At 40.0% G+C, this 18,819-nt stretch overlaps 1 protein-coding gene across 2 annotated transcripts; it reads right to left on the reverse strand.

Moving 5' to 3' along the window:
- Positions 1–785: 785 nt before the first annotated feature.
- On the reverse strand, positions 786–14,482 carry LOC131226229 (uncharacterized). Of its 2 annotated transcripts, none has more exons than XM_058222008.1 (5): positions 14,319–14,482; positions 3,850–3,964; positions 3,647–3,736; positions 2,499–2,597; positions 786–1,317 (listed from the first exon to the last, which is right to left on the reverse strand). In XM_058222008.1, the coding sequence occupies exons 1-5, from the start codon at positions 14,384–14,386 to the stop codon at positions 1,213–1,215; spliced, it is 477 nt and encodes a 158-aa protein (XP_058077991.1). In that variant the 5' UTR covers positions 14,387–14,482; the 3' UTR covers positions 786–1,212. The 2 variants fall into 2 exon arrangements, with proteins under 2 accessions (XP_058077991.1, XP_058077992.1); XM_058222009.1 differs by lacking the exon at positions 14,319–14,482 and adding an exon at positions 11,713–11,741.
- Between the last annotated feature and the right edge of the window lie 4,337 nt (positions 14,483–18,819).

Here is an 18,819-nt window from a genome sequence, read left to right on the forward strand (position 1 = left end):
GGTGAATTTCAAATTAACGCCACAGTAGGGCCCACCCAAGCTGGCTACTCTTCAATGGGTGGCCATCCACTCTCAACTGCTATCTATGGTGTGGCCCACCTAAGTGATGGATTGGCCTAGTTTTTAGGCACATGACCTACCATGGAAGGGTGCATATAATTGATGGTGTGGATGTTCGACACACGTCACGGCGGGCCCAAAGAGCTTGACCTCATACTACCTCCTAAACCCTACCCCACGCACACAGACGAGTTTTGTCAACTCCCCACCTTCATAGGCACGTTAGCAACTTCCTAAAAGCTTTTACATGATATGTGCTATGCATAACCATAAACACAAACCGTCCATTCTGCATGCGACTAGGGATGAGCCATGGTGCAAAAATCACACCAATCAGATGATCCCAAGCATCCAATTAATAGCATGAAAAATGGACAATTAAGATTGAGCCAACAAACAAAGTAGGTCCAATCATCATCTTCAACCATCTATCCAATAGATCCCACTTTGTATTGTGTATGATTCCATGTAGCAGGTCAGTATGATGAATCCAACCTCATGATCGACGTCTGGTAAAAAAAAAAATTAACAAACAGTTGGATCAAATTGGCCTCATTATCATCTAATCAGCAAGATTCCAGCACCATGACTTGCTGCAATGGTATTATTTCATGAACCATCCCAGTTGATGATTGGGCTTCCCATGTATCAATTAAAAGCTTTGGGGAAATTGGCAAAACCATGTATTTTAACACTCCATTCATGAGCAAGCCATCACTTGATAATGAGCATGAAAGGATATAATGATAAACTGAGCTTCGAAGGAGAAATCCCAAATACAGTTACTTGCATGAGGTGTGGCCCACCTGATTTTACTTTCAGGCTACAGCACATACACTGCACACACTGGCATGCATGGACAGAGTAGGACTTGCTGTAGCAGGGCTCAGAGATGGATTTTAGGAAACAGTAATAACAATTCCGGTTGGGACACCTCCGTCCTAAATCTGAAGTTGTATAGAGAAATGGGGTATGAGATGAAACTACATTAGTGAAAAGGCATCCCCCGGAAATATCCATCCATACATGTATGCAAGAAACGAGGCTAAGAGAACTTCACCGCTGCTGATTGACACCGTGAAAGCCCAGGACCATCCAATAAATGGACCCCACCAGCTAGCATAAACAGATGCAGAACGTGGACCCTAACATCTAGATTGTCTTTGTCTTGGGCGCTGTCTTCTTCTTCAGTTGTCTCCTAGGAATCGAGTTCTTCATCCCAAGGAAGAAGAGCAACGCCCCAAAAAGTGCCAAACTCTGCATGAAAACGCACAAGAAATTAACAGAAGTCGCATGGTCCAGTAGGGCAGGACATCCCATAAACGAAAGAAAAATAAAAAATTCTGTCGTGCGAAAGCAGTGCTTTCACCACTACATCACACTTCAATTTGCCATTTCATTCCATTTGACTTGAATGGATTTACGACATACTTCCAATTTTTGGAAAATTATTCCAACAATTCGAATCTTTGGCCTTTCTTGGTTGAATGTCAATCATTTCTGTATGTTCTTTCTTAATGGTCTATTTAATGGACACATATTGAAGGGTTAGGATTCTTCCCTCTAGGAGATTTTAGGTGCATTGGCCACATCCAATGTGGGTCCAATCATATAAATGTTAGGATCATTGGACCATGTTGTCCAGTCATTATAAAAATAAAATACAACTGAAAACCCAACCTTAGTGTGCAAACTCATTGACTGAGCATCATATAGGATTAGACTCTTATGGTAGTTCACCATTTTCAAAATGGTGGATGGTGGTGACTCACCCTCCTTGCATGTGGCACAGTTATCCAGACCATCCAAAGTGACAGGCACATTGTGGATGGAGCATTCATCCAAAATCATTCTGATTAAACAATTCTAGGCACCAATTGGTGGCTATCAAATGGATGGTTATAAGTAAAATGGTGAGTGGTTCAAATTCAAAGGGAGTAATCAGATGCTTACAATCATCTTCTGAAGTGTTCCATCAGCAACGGCCTGTTATTTGGAGGGTCCCAATTTCCATACCAGTATACATGTATACAGTTGAAGAGTCACTACCATGTGATAAATGGCACTGGACCATCATAGTTTAGCAACACCATAATACCTCTAAATTCCAGTTGCAACCAGGGCTGTCAATGGGACAGCTTGCCCCAGCTCATTCAATTGTCAAGCATTAAATCAGGCCTGAATCAATACCACAGACCTAAAATTAAGGCCCGAACCTGGCCCAACAACATCCTCCAAAGGGCCTTAATCCAAGCCTCAACAACAGAGCTTTGAAAACCTATACATGAGCTTGGGTGCCTATCTTTCGGGCCCTGAATTGTCAGCTAACATGCAAGACATGCAACCAAAGCTTGGCTCATGGAACTTCATGTTGGGCCCGCCCATTAACAATCCTAATAGCCGTATAACCTGACTCACATTTGATCACATCCACTCACCTGTGTAAACTTGAGGAAAAGTTGAAGAAATTCTGTTTTCTCGATGTCATAGTTGTAGAAATCACACAAAATGGGAGTAGAGATTGCCAAATACAGAACCTGCACAAACACCAGATTTTTAGTGTTTTAAATAGCGTGTAGCATAACATTCACCTCTCTGAAGCATGAAGCTTAAACTACATAACGCGTAGCATAAGCTACACACTACTTCTAGATTTTTAGTTAAGGGAATGGTTGGCTGCGCCGAATATCACGAAATTGCATGATATTTTGCACCAAATTAGTCTGATTAATAATGAAATTTAATGACATTTAACACAACCAAACATGGCCTAAAATAATAGGAAAATTTGGCAAAGATAAAAGGTAAAGAAAGAGCAACCTATCTGATTTAATACTATTATTTATATTATCCCACTAAAATCATTGAAAAGATTAACTATTTTTTATTTTAAAAATAATAATAATAATAATGTAACAAATCATTGAAAACAGTAATTGATTTCGTTTTGACGAAAAATTACTTATAGTGTAAGTTACATAGTGTGTAATATAGGTTACATAGCATGTAACATATGTAAAATTAGCATGTTGTGTATGCTACACATGATTTAAACTATTTTCATGAGCTATATGGCATTAAGGCTAAGATATGCTGCATAGAATGAGCCACGCGCTACATACAGAAGCTATTTAAAAGACCAGTTCATAATTAAATAATGGTAGTAGAATATTTAAGTGATTGAAGAGGGAAAATTTGACACCATGTCCATTGCTTGATCAAGCAAAATGTGCACATGCTGCTGCATGAAGGGATGATCCGGATCCTCAATGGGATGGGCCCTGCAATGGATGGACAAGGGCATAAAAAGTCCACCAGTTAGAACATCCCAATTAAAGGCCTTCAAACAGACGGTATAAAAAGGCCAATTGCCCATCTTCAACAGTGAAACACACAGATTGCGAATCTGTGATCACAGTACAGTTTCTCACCAAAGGAACAGACAGCCAGATTGATGGTGCAGATCATCTATCATGAAGCGATGTGGGCCCATTATTTGGATGGGCCAATCAATGGACCCTCAAGCACAATGAAGATGGAACCTCCTCAAAAAATACCAGAGAATTCAAGGGAGAAGCATGCAGACCAAGAGATATGCTGCAAGAGAGCTGCCAAAGATAAATAGAATGCCTCCAATACCCTTCAGCGCTATACCAGCCCCAACAATATGTTTAATCTGCAAAATAACATTCTCCAGTTTACAAGTGATACTGCCTGTGTAGGAAGAAATACTACACTTCAAATAAAATGCAACAAAGGGGAGAAATGGCTGTAAGAGCATTTTCTCACTTCAATTTCAGGCACATGCACACCAAGGCAGGAGTTAACATGATGCGTAAAAACATCAAACTTGGGTTTGAAAGCCTTAGCTGCAGGCCCACCATCAACCCCGAATTCATTAAACCTGCACAGATACAGGCCCATCACATCAAAGTAAATTCAACATCCTTGAAGCCAACTATTACGTAAGCCTTGGCCTGCCTAAATAATTATAACACATACCGAACTTAAGCAATTTGAATGTAGCAACACAACGTCAACATAGTCAGCTGCAATTTGATTCGCCATATATATATATATATATATATATATATATATATATATATATATATGTATGTATGTATGGGAAATGGTTCTATGTGGTCGAGCTCATGGGAACTTCCCATGAGGTCGAGCTGTGTGGGCCCCACCGTGATGCGTGTCGAACATCTACCCCATCAGTCAGATGCACCATTCCATGGTGGGCCTCGGGCTTAAAAATCAACTCAATCCATGACTTGTGTGGGCCACACCACATACAAAAGTTGAGAGGGGTTACCCTCCCATTAAAACATTCATAATCATTTGTTGGGCCTAGAGGTGTACACGAACCAAGCTAGCTCGGTTAGCTCGCTCGACTCGACTCGAAAAAGCTCGATTCGACTCGGTTCGAAGCTGAGTTCGAGCCGAGTCGACCTGATCTTTTGAGCTCGAAAATGAGTTCGAGCCGAGTTCAAGCTGGCCCCCAGCTCGACTCGAGTTGGATCGAACCCAGCTCGAATCGAACTCGGATCGAACCAGTTCGGTGACTCGGTTACTTTGCTATTGATGGTGCTCACCAAGTGTTTGATGAAATGACTCAAAGAAGTGTGGCTGGTGGCAAGGAAGGTATGTATATGAAACCAACACCCTTTTTTTCTTGATTTTTATGTTGCTTAGAAGGTGTTTGATAAAATACCTGTAAAACCATTGCTGCTGTCTCAAATACAGTGAGATTTTAAAGGTGCAATCAAGGTGTTTGTGAAAATGCTGCAATGGCGAACTTGGCTCGATCTTGGCTTGAACTGGCCCAAGCTGCTAACCGAACTGAGCCGAGCTGGCCAGTCAGGCTCGAGCAGAGTTTGAGCTAAGGTCAGCTAGTGGCCAAGCCGAGTCGAGCTGAGGCCAGCTCAACTCGGTTCGACTAGATGTACATCCCTAGTTGGGCCCACCGAGATGTGGTTCACGAATCCAGCCCACCCATTATGTGTGTCCCACTTGGATGAGGGGTCAGACCAAGTTTCAGACGCATTCAAATTTTAGGTGGGCCCACCAAGTGATTTTATATGTTTTTAGGCATGTATTCACATGATTTTAGATGGTATGGCCCACCTGAGTTCCGTATACGGTTGATTTTTAGGATATCCCATAATTTAAAGGGGACTCATCAAATGCACAGTGTTGATGTTCGACACGCATCACGGTGGGACCCACACAGCTCAACCTCATGGTAAGTTCCCATGAGCTCGACCGCATAGAACCATTTCCCGATATATATATATATATATAAATGCTCACCTACGCACCTTCTTACGTAAGCACCCATGCACACCTTGGCACATGTGTCATAGGCACAGAATCTGAACAGCACCCCTTGAAACTCTATGGGCCCAATTTTCAACCTAGCCAAAACGGTAGTGGGCCATAGCAAAGAGAAATGAAAATTAAGGGAGGAAACTATTTCCTTTTTCCATGGCCCACCAGAGTTTTGTATCAGGCTGAAAGTTGGGCCCATGAGGTTTCAAGGGGTGCTGCATCACATGGACTATTCAGATTCTGTGCCCATGACATGTGTCCCATGACATGTGTGCAAAGGTGCACACAGGTACTCACATAAGAATGTGCGCAAGTGAGAATTCCTCGTAAATGGATGGAGTATCACACTCAATTATCATCATCCCAACTAATGGTGGTGGACAACACAAATCATTCCACCATTCCACGTTATCAAGAACTATTACACATGCATACATTTGTAAGTATATATTAAATGGGCAGCCTTGTAAGTAGAAGACCATTTGAACACTCATGCATTACCCTCTTTCTTACTCATATTTGGACTTCTAAGAAGCATTCAACCTGGATCACATAGTTCAGGTTGCTCCAAAATCAATGCCTTGACCAAGTTTCAATCACTAATATGCCAACAAATAACCTAATATCTCACCATTGAAGTCCTAGATATGTCAATCACAACGCTTGTAATTAAATTGACTAAATCTAACAATGAAAGACTAGAAATATACACTTGTCTCCCGCTGGTTAGATGAGCGGGTAGAGACAAGTGTGTGTGAGTGATCCAAGTTTCAATCCCTGGTGGTGTTACCTTTCAAAAAGAATAAAAAGACTAGCAATCTACTACTTGAAAAAAGAAAAAAAAAAAATAATAATAACAACTTTATTGAAAAGCCACCTCAAAACCATGGTATTCAAAATCAGTTACATATGATAACAGTGATAACCGTTACGCATTACGGGGCCGAAACAGCCATAACAGAAAAAACAGGCTGTAACATCCCGTAATGGCCCCGTAACGATCATGTAACGGTCATGTAATAGTTTTTTCAAAAAAAAAAAAAAAACACAGTTGTAATGTCTGTTACAGCCCGTATCATAACAATAACAGTGGTGGCCATTACGGCCATTGTTACCGTTATGGAACACCTTGCTCAAAGAGAAGGCGGAAAAGAATACAACAAAAAACATAACAATTACAAGCCCGAAGGACAAGAAGGACACAAGCAGCCGGGTCCTTGAACCCGGAGGCCCATTCAATCACCTATCAAGTGATGTTCTAAACTACCAAGCCAACAGATCCAGCACCCAGAGGTTTGCTAAAATATGTATTATACTAGGCTTCCTCAATCCCATCATGAAGGTTAAAACCATTGAACACACGACATTTCCTTGTCCAATCATAGTCATTCATAGACCATTTGGCAACCATTCAACATTCAAATGACACCTGACCTCGCTATGGCTTCCGAAATTTGTAGATCACAGTGCTTGTTAAATCCACATTGACCTAAAGGCCAAAAAACTAACCATCTCCCACTTCGACTAGAGACCAATGCTTAATCCACTCTTGATCCAAAAACCAAATACTAGCATCTTCATAGGAAAACATACAGTTGGCAAAAATACAACATTCCAAGCATGTGGAGATCACTAATCGATGATATGAATTGTTGATTTGATCGGCCTTATCATGGATGGAGTATGCCGCAAAACTCTTCTAGATTGGAAGATCCTAAGTTCCTAACCCTTTGGCAAGTGGCCTACAAATAACTAATTAAAAGAAAATACAGCAACAAAGCCACAAACCGCAAAAAGTAATAAAAAGATTCAAGGGTTGAAATCTTCCAATTTAAGAGATTTCTATAGAACCCCATACACAGAGCAAGATCAATGGTTCGGAACACCAACCATGTGCACCACATCTCTACTAAATCATGCACATCTGCAAATAGTACATCAAAAAACTGTATGTTTGCAGATGCATGGCGCCCTATAATTCGCCTATGGGTCAAGGCCAGTTGGAAGATCCTATGTACTCAATTCGAGGAACAAAATGGTGTCCACTCAACATCATCCAATCAACTTGATTTTGGGTTCATGGCTCATATATGTTGTGGGCCTGTGGCCGGTTGGATGACTGGTCTAGATCATGCACACACATGTCCAAAAAGTAGGCAACCCAATACTTTCTATATGAACATATACTCATTTTCAACTTGTTAATTGTAATCAACCTATGTAATAGACTATTATATAGCGCTTGATTGTAATCAACCTATGTGAGAGTATATTACAATGTGCCTGTGGAAGTTTTGCGCTCTCATTGTCATTCCCAGTCGAGATAAAAGGCTTGCGTTAGGTTGGTGGCCGGCATCAAACTTATGCCATAACTTTCATTTTGAATCCGAACAATATGTGAGTTATCAATTAAAATAACCCTCAATTATGACGTCATAAAGGCATTGACCTTAGCATCTAAAGCCATTATTTTTTTAGCCCTTTAGACACTTTTTGCATTTTTTGAAGACGAAAATGTCCCTCTACCAGCCGTCCCCTCGTACGACAGTAGCTTTTTGTAGAAGTCGAGAGGGACTTTTGAGAATGACAGTGTGGAGCCCACTAAATCAACAATTGAAGCTACCCCTCAACTGATCTAATCCGTTCACTTTAATCGGACAGTCGTGAACCCACAATAGGGTCATTTCAATTGTTTTTGAGTTATCTATGTCTCACAATTGCATTAGCGTTGTGAGTTAATTCCGAGTTGTTTCCTCCGGTGTGGTCTATCCGTGATGAGTTTTGCCCTCAAATTTGGGTAGATGCCATGAAATTAAAAACTCTTTCATTTGGACGGTTTAGATCTACTAGAAGACAATCCAATGGGCCCCAAGTAAGATCTCATAAGGAAAAAGTTGTCGTTGTTGAACAAGTTTGTGAATTTGTTAATGAGAGGAAAGAGAGGACGAATGAAGAGAGCAAAGAGGCCGAGAAGAGAGAGGTGGAGTTCTTGGAGACATGTAGCAATCTCTCCATCACTTCCCGTAGGATTTAGATTCAACAAATCTAACTGGAAAATAGAAACCACGAAAATAATGCTACGGCGAGCAACATCGAAAGCCATGGCAAAAGAGATTACTTTCTGTAACAAGATTAGCATGCTAAAAGGATGGGATTAAAAATGGTTGATGGTCAGAAAGCATATAATGCAAGTGAATAACAGGTCATTTAATGTGGATCACCGATACACATTGTGGATCGCTGATAGTCAATGCGGATTGGTGTCTATTGGTGATCCTCACTACCTGGCCTTTTATAATTTTTTTATTTTTTTATTTTTTTAAAAGAATAAAGCCCCACTTTCCATATGGAACCACCAAGCTCTCCACCATTCATACAAACACCACCAAGATAGTGTGGTGTTCATCCGTACAACTACCAACGGTCGAAGAAGCTTCAGCTCCTAACGTGGTCCACTCCAAAAGAAGAAAAAAAACACTGGATTGCCATCGAGAGCTTTGGCTCTTCGTTGTTGGTCCCTACTATGAAGAAAAAACAAGGAAGAAAGAGAGGAGAAAAGACCAAATGGCCTTTCCTGCGCAAGGGACCTACCTATTGAACCGCACTCCCACTAGATCATCTTTTGGCAGATCCAAGCCGTCCAAATGAAAGGGGTTTTAATTTCATTGCATCTTTCAAAGTTTGAGGGAAAAACTCATTATAGATGCACCACACCGGAGGAAACAGATCGGAATTAACTCACAACACTAATACAGTTGTAAGTCACAGACAGCTCCAAAAAAACAAAATTGAAATGACCTTACAGTGAGTTCATGATTGTCCGATTAAAGTGAACGGATCAAATCTACTGAGAGGTGGCCTCAATCATTGATTTAGTGAGGCCCACACTATCATTCTCAAAAGGCCCTCTCAACTTCCGTAAAAAGTTACTGTCATACAAGGGGACGGCTGGCAAAGGGACATTTTCGTACTCCAAAAATACAAAAAGTGTCCAAAGGGTTAAGAAAAATAATGGCTTCAGATGCTGAGGTCAGTGCCTTTATGACGTCATAATTGAGGGTTATTTTAATTAATAACCCACAATATGTATACTTTCTCTCCATAGCAATATCACCATTATAATCACTAATCTAAGCTTGATCCCAACAAATTAGAGTTTACTATATGAATCATATTCCAACATTCCATAGGCCACAATCATCAAGTCCTTTCTTACTACCTCCACCCACATCCTTTTAGGCCTTCCCCTTGCCAATTTAAAGCTTTTAACTTTAATCAATTCACTCCTAATTGGTATAGTTCTTGTTCTCTATTGCACATGACCAAACCATCTAAGTCTACCTTCCCTCGTACTATTATCGGTTGGTGCTACTCCTAAGTACCCTCGAATTCATTCATCTTGAATTCCACCATTCCTCGTTTTTCTCTCCATTATAATATAAGGGGTCATTTGGCACCTTGGATTTGGATTTTAACTTAAGAATCCAAATCCATGAGGATTTTTAATCTCTGGGAATTTCATCCGTTTAGTTGTTTTTGGAAACTTGAATTTTTAATCCTGTGGAATGTAAAAACTATGTTTGGCAACTTGAATTTTCGAGAAAACTACTTCAAAGCAAGGAGGAGAGCAATTATGACACTTGGAGATGATTGAAAATCTTCATATTTTGCATCCCACCCTTCAACGGTCGTCTGGCAACATGATTAAGATTTTCAATCATGTACTTTGAATCCAAGTCCCGCTTAGCACCCTAGATGTTGGTGGAATTCAAATTCACCTAGGATTGAAGATCCTAAAAAATGGACCCCTTTTTAGTCTCCTCTATGGAGCTGTTTAGATTCAGTGAAACAATGGGAAAAGAAAAGGAGTTTCTCAAGAAACCCTCTTTTCCATTATATATGAAGGCCTACGATTGTCAGAAAGAGTCGGAAATCACATTTCCCGTGAAGGAGCACAATCTAATTCAAAAAATTTCACCTAATTAGGCACGTCTAGCATATTTTTTCACAGTAGCAGGATCACTATAACTGACTCCATTGAGTTCGCCACCATAGCTGTGTAGTTAGCAGTATGTAGGTTGGCGTGGGTTCGTATTCGTTATGAAGCCAACAACAAGGTGTTGGGCACCAACACTACTCAAGTCAGCCTTCACCTGTTTAAATTTTCCTTTGAAATTGCAAATTGCCCGTTTATTTTCTCACGCACACCCCTTGAAAACAACATCACCTTTCCCTCTTCTGTAGTCAAACAAAGGTTTCATACACACATACCTATTTATTAGGAGAAGTGTTTGTACTATAGTTGTGGAGTGTGATGGATGAAACATAAGCAATTAAAACCTGTATAAATTCCATTGAAGCAATTGAAATTAAAGTATATATTTTGTGTATCAGTTCAAATGAAAAATGAAATAAAAATTCTACTTATTCAATTATCTGACTATTGAGTTGTTGGACATTTATTCAACAATTAACAATCAAAAGTATCCAATAGTCTTATTTCAACAAACAAGTGTCCCCGGATCAAAGGTTGGGATTGTTTAGTCAATCTGATTTTTGGCCAATAACTTGGCAATGATTGGTCCTACAATTTAGTCAGTTTAATTTGTTTTATCATATGCCACGTGTGCTATTTCTAAGTGCTTGTTTATCAAGAATCACACACTGCAAGAGTATCAAATAAATCCACTTTTCCAAAATGCAACTCCCCTTCTCCAAAAAGGCATGTGAAGCTATGTGCAGGGTAACTTTCACTAAGCGGATAACCATGTTTTGTGTAGAAAACATTGGGTTGAAAACATTTGCCCACCATGTTTTGTGCAGAAAATCTACACCATCTATCAGCCACCCCCCTTAATGTTACAAAATGGGGTTGAAAATAAGCCTGATCCAAAACTCAGGTGGACCACACTACAGAATACAATGGAGAGAAAATGCCTTTCATAGGTTTGTGTGGGGCCACCATAGTGTCTATATTCCATCCAACCTTTTCAAAGGATGGTCCTCATTAGGATGAACAGACATTCCAAAAAATCAGCCACATCCAAAACTTAGGAGGGCCTCACCACATGAACTTGGTGGTTTTATGCCTTTTCTAAATTGTTTAAGATGGTGTGACATACCTGAGTTTTGGATCAACCTGAATTTTGGGTTGTACAAGGAGCATTAGCAGCCACACCAAATGAGTGATGCAGATGTAACAGTCGATAAAACATTACTTATTTGGGAAGAAATTCAAATTCCTTAACAAAATGTTGTTTATCGACCGCATTGTAAAATAGTGTTTCCTTTCACATGTTTTCCTGGCAAGCAGCTTACTCTGCAAAATACATCTTTTCTCACACTTTCCGCCAATCCAAACAGGCCCTGAAAGGTGGGTTGCAAAATCCAAGATTTTCAATTCTCTCTAACTATCATAATTGTTCTCCTCTCTTTATGAAGTGGCCTTCCTCAAAATCCAGCTTGAAGATTCAAGCTGCCAAAAACCATTTCTAGATTTCACATGATTGAAAATACAAGTTACCAAATATAACTGATAGAATGAAAATCTCAGAGTTTGAAAATCCTAGATTTAGATTCTTCCATTAAAATCCAAATCTAAGGTGACAAAAGACCCTTAGGCTGCGTTTGGATGCCTATAAGTTTTTTAAGTAGTAAGTTACAGGTAACCTACTTACATTTGAAAGAAAATTACAGGTAATCTTATTTGGGTGTAAGCTGTAACTTACTTACAAGTAACTTAGTTTTTGTGTTTGGATAAACTGTAAGTTAATTACAGGTAAGATGTTGTATATTCACACCAACCTAAGTTTGGAGTACGGAATTGTTTAAAAATCAAATTCACACATAAAAAAACTTGGATAGAAGTATGTAATTTTATTGAGCCCATCTAGATGAATAGTTGGACTGATTCTTATGCTAAACTAATCATTCAGTGGATCCTAAAAGTGAGCCCATGTATTAAAAAAACATGTAAAAGTGGGCCCACTTATATGTAACTTCTTGTGGGCCACAAGTTTAAAATCAAACTAATATTTGTTTTTCCCTTCATCCAGGTCTTTAGGACCTAATCATCAAGTAGTACGCCAAATAAACATTACAGTGGGCCCTAGGAGGTTTTTAATCGTGGACATTCAATCACTAGCATTTTCCTATGGTGTGGTCCACCTAAGATTGAGATCTGCCTCATTTTCCTCCTTTTGAGATCAAGCCCTAAAATTATCTGAAAAAATGGATGGATGGCACAGATAAAACACATACAACATAGTGGCGCCCACAAAGCACCAACTAGTAGCGATCTAGCTATTCGCTAATGTAACTAACCAAACTAGAGTGGATCCATCGAGGTGGGTGGGATCCCAGATTGTGGAGCCCATCATGATGTATCTTCCTCACATTCACATCGTTCATCCGTCATTTTAGGCACCATCTAAAAAATAAGATTTAAATCTCAGGTGGACCATAGTATAGGAAACAATAGTAATTGACCATTAAAAATTTCTTGGGGGCCACAAAAGCTTTTGGATCAAGATGATATTTGTGTGGTCTCTTCATCCAAGTCTTTATTACCTGATCAACAGGTGGGATGGCAAGTAAATATTCCAGTGGACCCCATGAAGTTTTTAATGGTGGGGAATCAGTCAAGATTATTTCTTGTGGTGTGGTCCACTTGGGATTTGGATCTGGTTAATTTTTTGGATCATACCCTAAAGTGAGCTTTCAATACGGATGGACGGTGTGAGTGTAAGGAAAGTACATCATGGTGGGCCCCGCAGTCAGGGATCCGAAACTGCGCCCATTCGGCCCTGACGCAAAAGAAAAAATTGATGAAGAGGAGAAAAAAAAAAAACAAAAACAAATAAGGGTTAGGGCTTACCTTGCTAGAGAGAGAGAAAAGGAGACGCTGAGAGAGAGAAGGAGAGCTGAGAGAGGGAGAAGGAGACGTTGTGTCAGAGCAGGTAGGTGCACTTTCAATGCAGCTGCGTTTCCACCTCCCTCTCCCAAATTCGAAATGGATAGCCGTTGCCTGTAATTACATTTCTTGAAATCTTACCTAGTAGAAAGTTGCAGGTTGAGACTTTGTTACCTGTAACATTTCTCCCCCAAACACGAACTGTAAGAAAGTCACCTGTAACTTTCTTACATTTAACAGAAGTTACAGTCATCCAAACGGCCCCAGAATAACCAAAAAAAAAAAAAAAAAGTTGCCATTTTTAGGATTATCAATCCTATTGGATTTGAAATCCACACAAAATCCAGGTAGCCAAACAAAAGAAAATCCTTTAGATTTGAATTTCAAATCCAAAACCGCCCAAAATCCAAGCTGCCAACAACCACTAAATAAGACAAAACCCAAATCTCAGGGAACGAAATTCAAAAACACAGAAAGCGAAGCTCCAGATCTAGCACCAACGGAACAATCCAAACGGGACCTCACCGAGCAACCAGGCCATTCACCAGGTGGGGCCCACTGCGAAAAAGCCCGAATCAGAACTCGATCCGGGTCAACTCACCAGGCAACCGTTTCACGGCAGTCCATTAGCACTGAAGACCGCCACCGGCCTGATTTATGGCCAGTGGGCAAACCTGATGAATGCTCCAGATGATTCGCCCATTTGAGAGGTTGTTCCTTGCGAGGCGAGGCATTTCTTCATCTCACTCGCGCGAATGCCCAAATTGCTCATTAGAAGATCCCATTAGAGAGAGAGAGAGAGAGAGAGAGAGAGAGAGAGAGTCTGTGTACTCGAAACTACCAAATCGAAGAGAAAAATAGCATTTTCTTGAAAATAAAATTAAAAAAACAAGAAAAAGAACAAAACTACTTCACTTCGAATCTATTCTATAAAAGGAAGGAAAAAAGAAAATAGAAAAAGCAGATCTGATTTGAATGAGAAAGAGGGAGAGAGAAGCGAAGTTGATCGTACTCTTGCCATGCTGAGAGTATGAAAACGGAAGCGAAGAGAACTCTGCCTGCGAACGATGTAAATCCCATCTCTCTCTCTCTCTCTCTCTCTCTACTCGTTGGAGAAAGACAACAAAGAGAAGATGAAGGAATTAGTCTTAAAACAGCGGCATGGGTTCTGGAATCTAGACTCGGCTTCAGTAGGGACCCCTCCAGTACCGAGCTCGGTACTGGTCGATGCTGGAAAAGCTCTGTGGGTCCCACTACGATGTATGTATTTTATCCACGCCGTCCATTCATTTTTCCAGATCATTTTATGGCACCAGCCCAAAAATCAGGTAGATCCAAATCTCAGGTGGATCACGCCACAGGAAACAGTGGTGATTGAACGTTTACCATTAAAAACTCCATGGGCCCACTGTAATGTTTATTTGCCATCCAGATGAAGTCAAAAGTACCTCAACGAAGGGCAAACACTAATATCAGCTTGATACATCCAAGAAGTTTTTAATGGTGAGCATTCAATCACCATTGTTTCATATGGTGTGGTCCACCTGAAATGTGGATCTGTTTCATTTTATATCTCCTTACATAAAATGATCTAAAAAGGTGGATGGACGGCGTGGATAAAGTCCTTAAATCATGCTGGGCCGGGCTTTTTCCAGCACCACCAGTAGTCCAGTACCGAGCTGGGTACTAGAGGGGGATCACCACCGAATCCAAGTCCTGAAATCTGACGTGCGTTTGGGTAACTCGCGCGCTGCATACCTACTATGGGTTACTTTCGCAAACCAAGAGCCGCATGGACAGAACTTTCATTAAATCCACCCCATCCATCAGATACACTGCCCCTATTTTAACCGTTGAATATGAAAATCGTGATCATCTAATCCTACATTTTGAAATAAACTCCCAACAAAAAGGTTCTGCATGCGATGGACGGTGTGGATTTCAATTACGTTAAGTCATCTCTCCCAGGTGTTAGCCGGGTAACACCCCAGTGGGTGTTATCCTTACCGTGGGTCCACCTTGATGATGCGTTGTAAATCCACGCTGTCCATCTATTTCTCCAGCCTATTCTAGCACGAGGTCCTAAATTCAATAAGATCCGAATCTAAGATGGACCACACCACAGGATACATTCGTGATTGAGTTTCTTACCATTAAAAATTACAAAAGGGCTATCTTAATGTTTTGGCAATGTTTATTTTCTATCCAACCTGTTGATAATGTCAAGAAGAATTGGATGAATGGAAGATATAAATATCAGCTTGATTCAAAACTTTGGTGGCCCACAATAATTTTTTAATGGTAATTCTTCACTCTTTTTAGTGGTATGGTCCACCTGAGATTTAGATCTCTTTAATATTTTTTATATTGTCCTAAAATGATATCTAAAACCATATGGACGGAGTGGATATACAGAAAATAATCAAGGTGGGTCCCACACGGTTAGAATAACACCCACTATGCTTTCCTAGGGTGACAGCTAATCGAATTCCGGCGCGACGTACGCAGTGATTTTCCCGAAAACTGTGGCGCCGAAAATAAAAGGACGCGGAATCGAATACGAATGATTGTAGGATAGGCGTAACGTCCGTATCCACGTGTTGGGCCCTCTGTAATGTTTTAATGAAATCTAGTTCGTCTATCATGTTAATATTTTTCTATTCTCCTGGACTGCCAAAAATCAGGTGGATCTAATACTCAGGTGGGCCATAACATTTAAAATCACCCTTAAAAGTCCAAAATCACGTTTAGTGGCCCACCTGAATTTTTGAATGGCATGATTTTTTGTTTTTCAGTCATCGGTGTCCATCTTTGAAATGGATTAGATGGTATATAAATAAACGATGGTTATACATGCAATCTGCAAGTTATTTAATGGCAGGCATTCCAATCCCAACTGCTCCCTGTGGTGCGGCGCATCTGAGTTTTGGATAGGACGAAAATAAAATTAGGGGAAGTACATGATGCACAAATTACATACTAGGACGCGGATCCTAACCCCGCTGGTCTCCGGCTGGGAACGAGTATCAGCTTTGAGTGGCTACTGTGATATTTGAGTCTTATCCGTGCCGTTTATTCATTTTTTTTCCTACCATTTTAGGATATAAACCCAAAAATAAGGCAGATCCAACGGTCAGGACGACTACACAATTGGGATTAAATTCTTGCCATTGAAATCTTCTTGGGGCCACAGAAGTTTTGGATGGAGTTGATATTTGTGTTTTCTCTTCATCCAGGTCTACGTAACTTTATGAATAGGTTGGATGGAAAATAAACATCACGGTGGGCCCTAGAAAAATTTCAACGGTAAGAATCATTATCACTGCTGCTTCATATGGTGTGGTCCACTTGAGCCTCGGATCTGCCACATTTTTTGGTTTAACTATAAAATGATAAGAAATAAATGAATGGACGGTGTGGATAAGACCCATACATCACGGTGGCCACTCAAAGCTGCTGCCCATTCCCAGCTGGAGACTGGCGGGGGTAGGACGCAATCCGCGTCCTATATACCATTAGAACATCGCGGTGGGCCCACACGGCTAGTTTGATGTCATTGCAGAGACATTGGATCCGGTCTCAATAGAAATAGAGAAGCAAAAGCACGCGGCACGCTAAAGTTTTGGTACTCGGGCAGAGTATGACACTTGATACACATGCACTCAGAAATTATACAAGGCGTCATTAAGTCAATTATACCTGTGAAACTGTGAAAGGTACCATTTTTAGGTTACAATCATAAAATAAAGTTGGATGGCCAATCTTAACCTCTGAATGCTGGACACTTTTTTAAGAAACAGGACCATTGAATATGTCTCATTTTTAACCGTTCAATAACTGTCCACCGTTTCATTAGTTAGATAATAATTGCTTAAGTGTATTTTTGGTCTATGATATATTTAAATTCGGAACCATAGTATGATTGCTTCAATTTTACTTAATTATATGCCACGTATTCAATTTTTACGTAATTCTTCTAAGTGACTGCGTATCATCCATCATACTTTGTCAGAGCATCAAAATTTTTCCAAACCGCGTTTTTGGTAAGAGAAATTTACGACCGTGGACCCCACCTTTTATCCACCGGTTTTATTCGAGCAATACAAACTTAGAATACGCACTTGGACCTCCTCGTACGGCCACCGAATTTGAGGACGAAAATACCCCTGCCTCCCTCTGGCTGGCGTGCAGAGACGAGCGCTGACGGACGGTCTGGGCGATGGGAACTCAGGTGGGGCCCACTGTGATGTTTGTGAGAAATCCTCCCCGTCTAAGTTCATTCATAGGGTCACAAAGACATGGATGAAGAGGAAAAACAAATTTCATAATGATCCCAAGCTTCTGTAACCCCTAAATGGGTTTCAATGGTAGACGTTCAATTACCCACTGACATTTACAGTGTGGTCCACTTGATAGCTAGATTTATCTTATTTTTCATCCCAAGCATTAATACGAGTTCTCCAAATAGATGGACGGTTTGGATATAACAGATACCTTATAATGGGACCCATGAAAATCAGTGAGGATTAAAACAGGGAAGAAAGAAAAAAAAAAAAAAAAAAAAAAGGAGTCAGGTTGACCAGGTCAGATCTGGGCTATGGCTACGGATTATAACCGTAGCCATAGCTGTAATGCTATACACCTTTTTCTCTTATTTATTTATTTATTTATTTATTATTTTTTACATGAAGAACTTTTTCTCCCATACATTTTTCTCTAATACATAATTATGTAAATATGTATATATAAGTATATAAAAATATTTTTCTATCTTTTAATTCATTTCTTTGTCTATTTATTTAACAAGCATATTTCCTAAACTAGAATGTTTTTTTTTCTTTTTTTTTTTTTACAGATGCACACACACCCCCATGCACTCACACTAGTGGAATTTCACCACGTATGGATACTCGAATGCTTGACCGGGAGTTGAAACTCATAAGAGTCTACCACCCGAGCAAGAGTAAGAATCCTAAAATAGAATGATTTACTTACAGGGAAAATTTTGGGAAAAATTTAATTCATGGTACGACCCATTAGATGACTGGCCTGGATCACCAAACCATGCATCACAGTTAAATAAACTCAAGACCCGAGAGTACTATTCATATTATCTTGTCAACGATCATATCATTCCTCTCCAAGTTTTACTGTTGGCTTTAATTTTAATATTTATTTGAATAGGTAGGAAACCATTATGAACTCACAATCATGCGATTAATTAAAAATGTGAAAGCAATGAAGAAAATTAAAGAACACAATTATTTATGTAGTTTGTCATGAAAGTGATTATGAGATTATCAAGTAGAGTTAACCATATGAAGATTACGTGTAAAAGCTGTGAACGCGTCATTTTTTGTGTTCTCAAACCCTATTTCAATTGGGAGCGGAAAGAAAGATTCAGACCCCAAAAACTCCAAAACAAAAATTTCATCCAAACAAGGAAACTATATGGTTTATACATGACGAAATCACCCATGAAAATTAGCGAGGCAAGCATGAAAATGAGCAGG

This window comes from Magnolia sinica, chromosome 14 (genome assembly GCF_029962835.1).
Source record: "Magnolia sinica isolate HGM2019 chromosome 14, MsV1, whole genome shotgun sequence".
NCBI classification, from domain to species: Eukaryota; Viridiplantae; Streptophyta; class Magnoliopsida; order Magnoliales; family Magnoliaceae; genus Magnolia; species Magnolia sinica.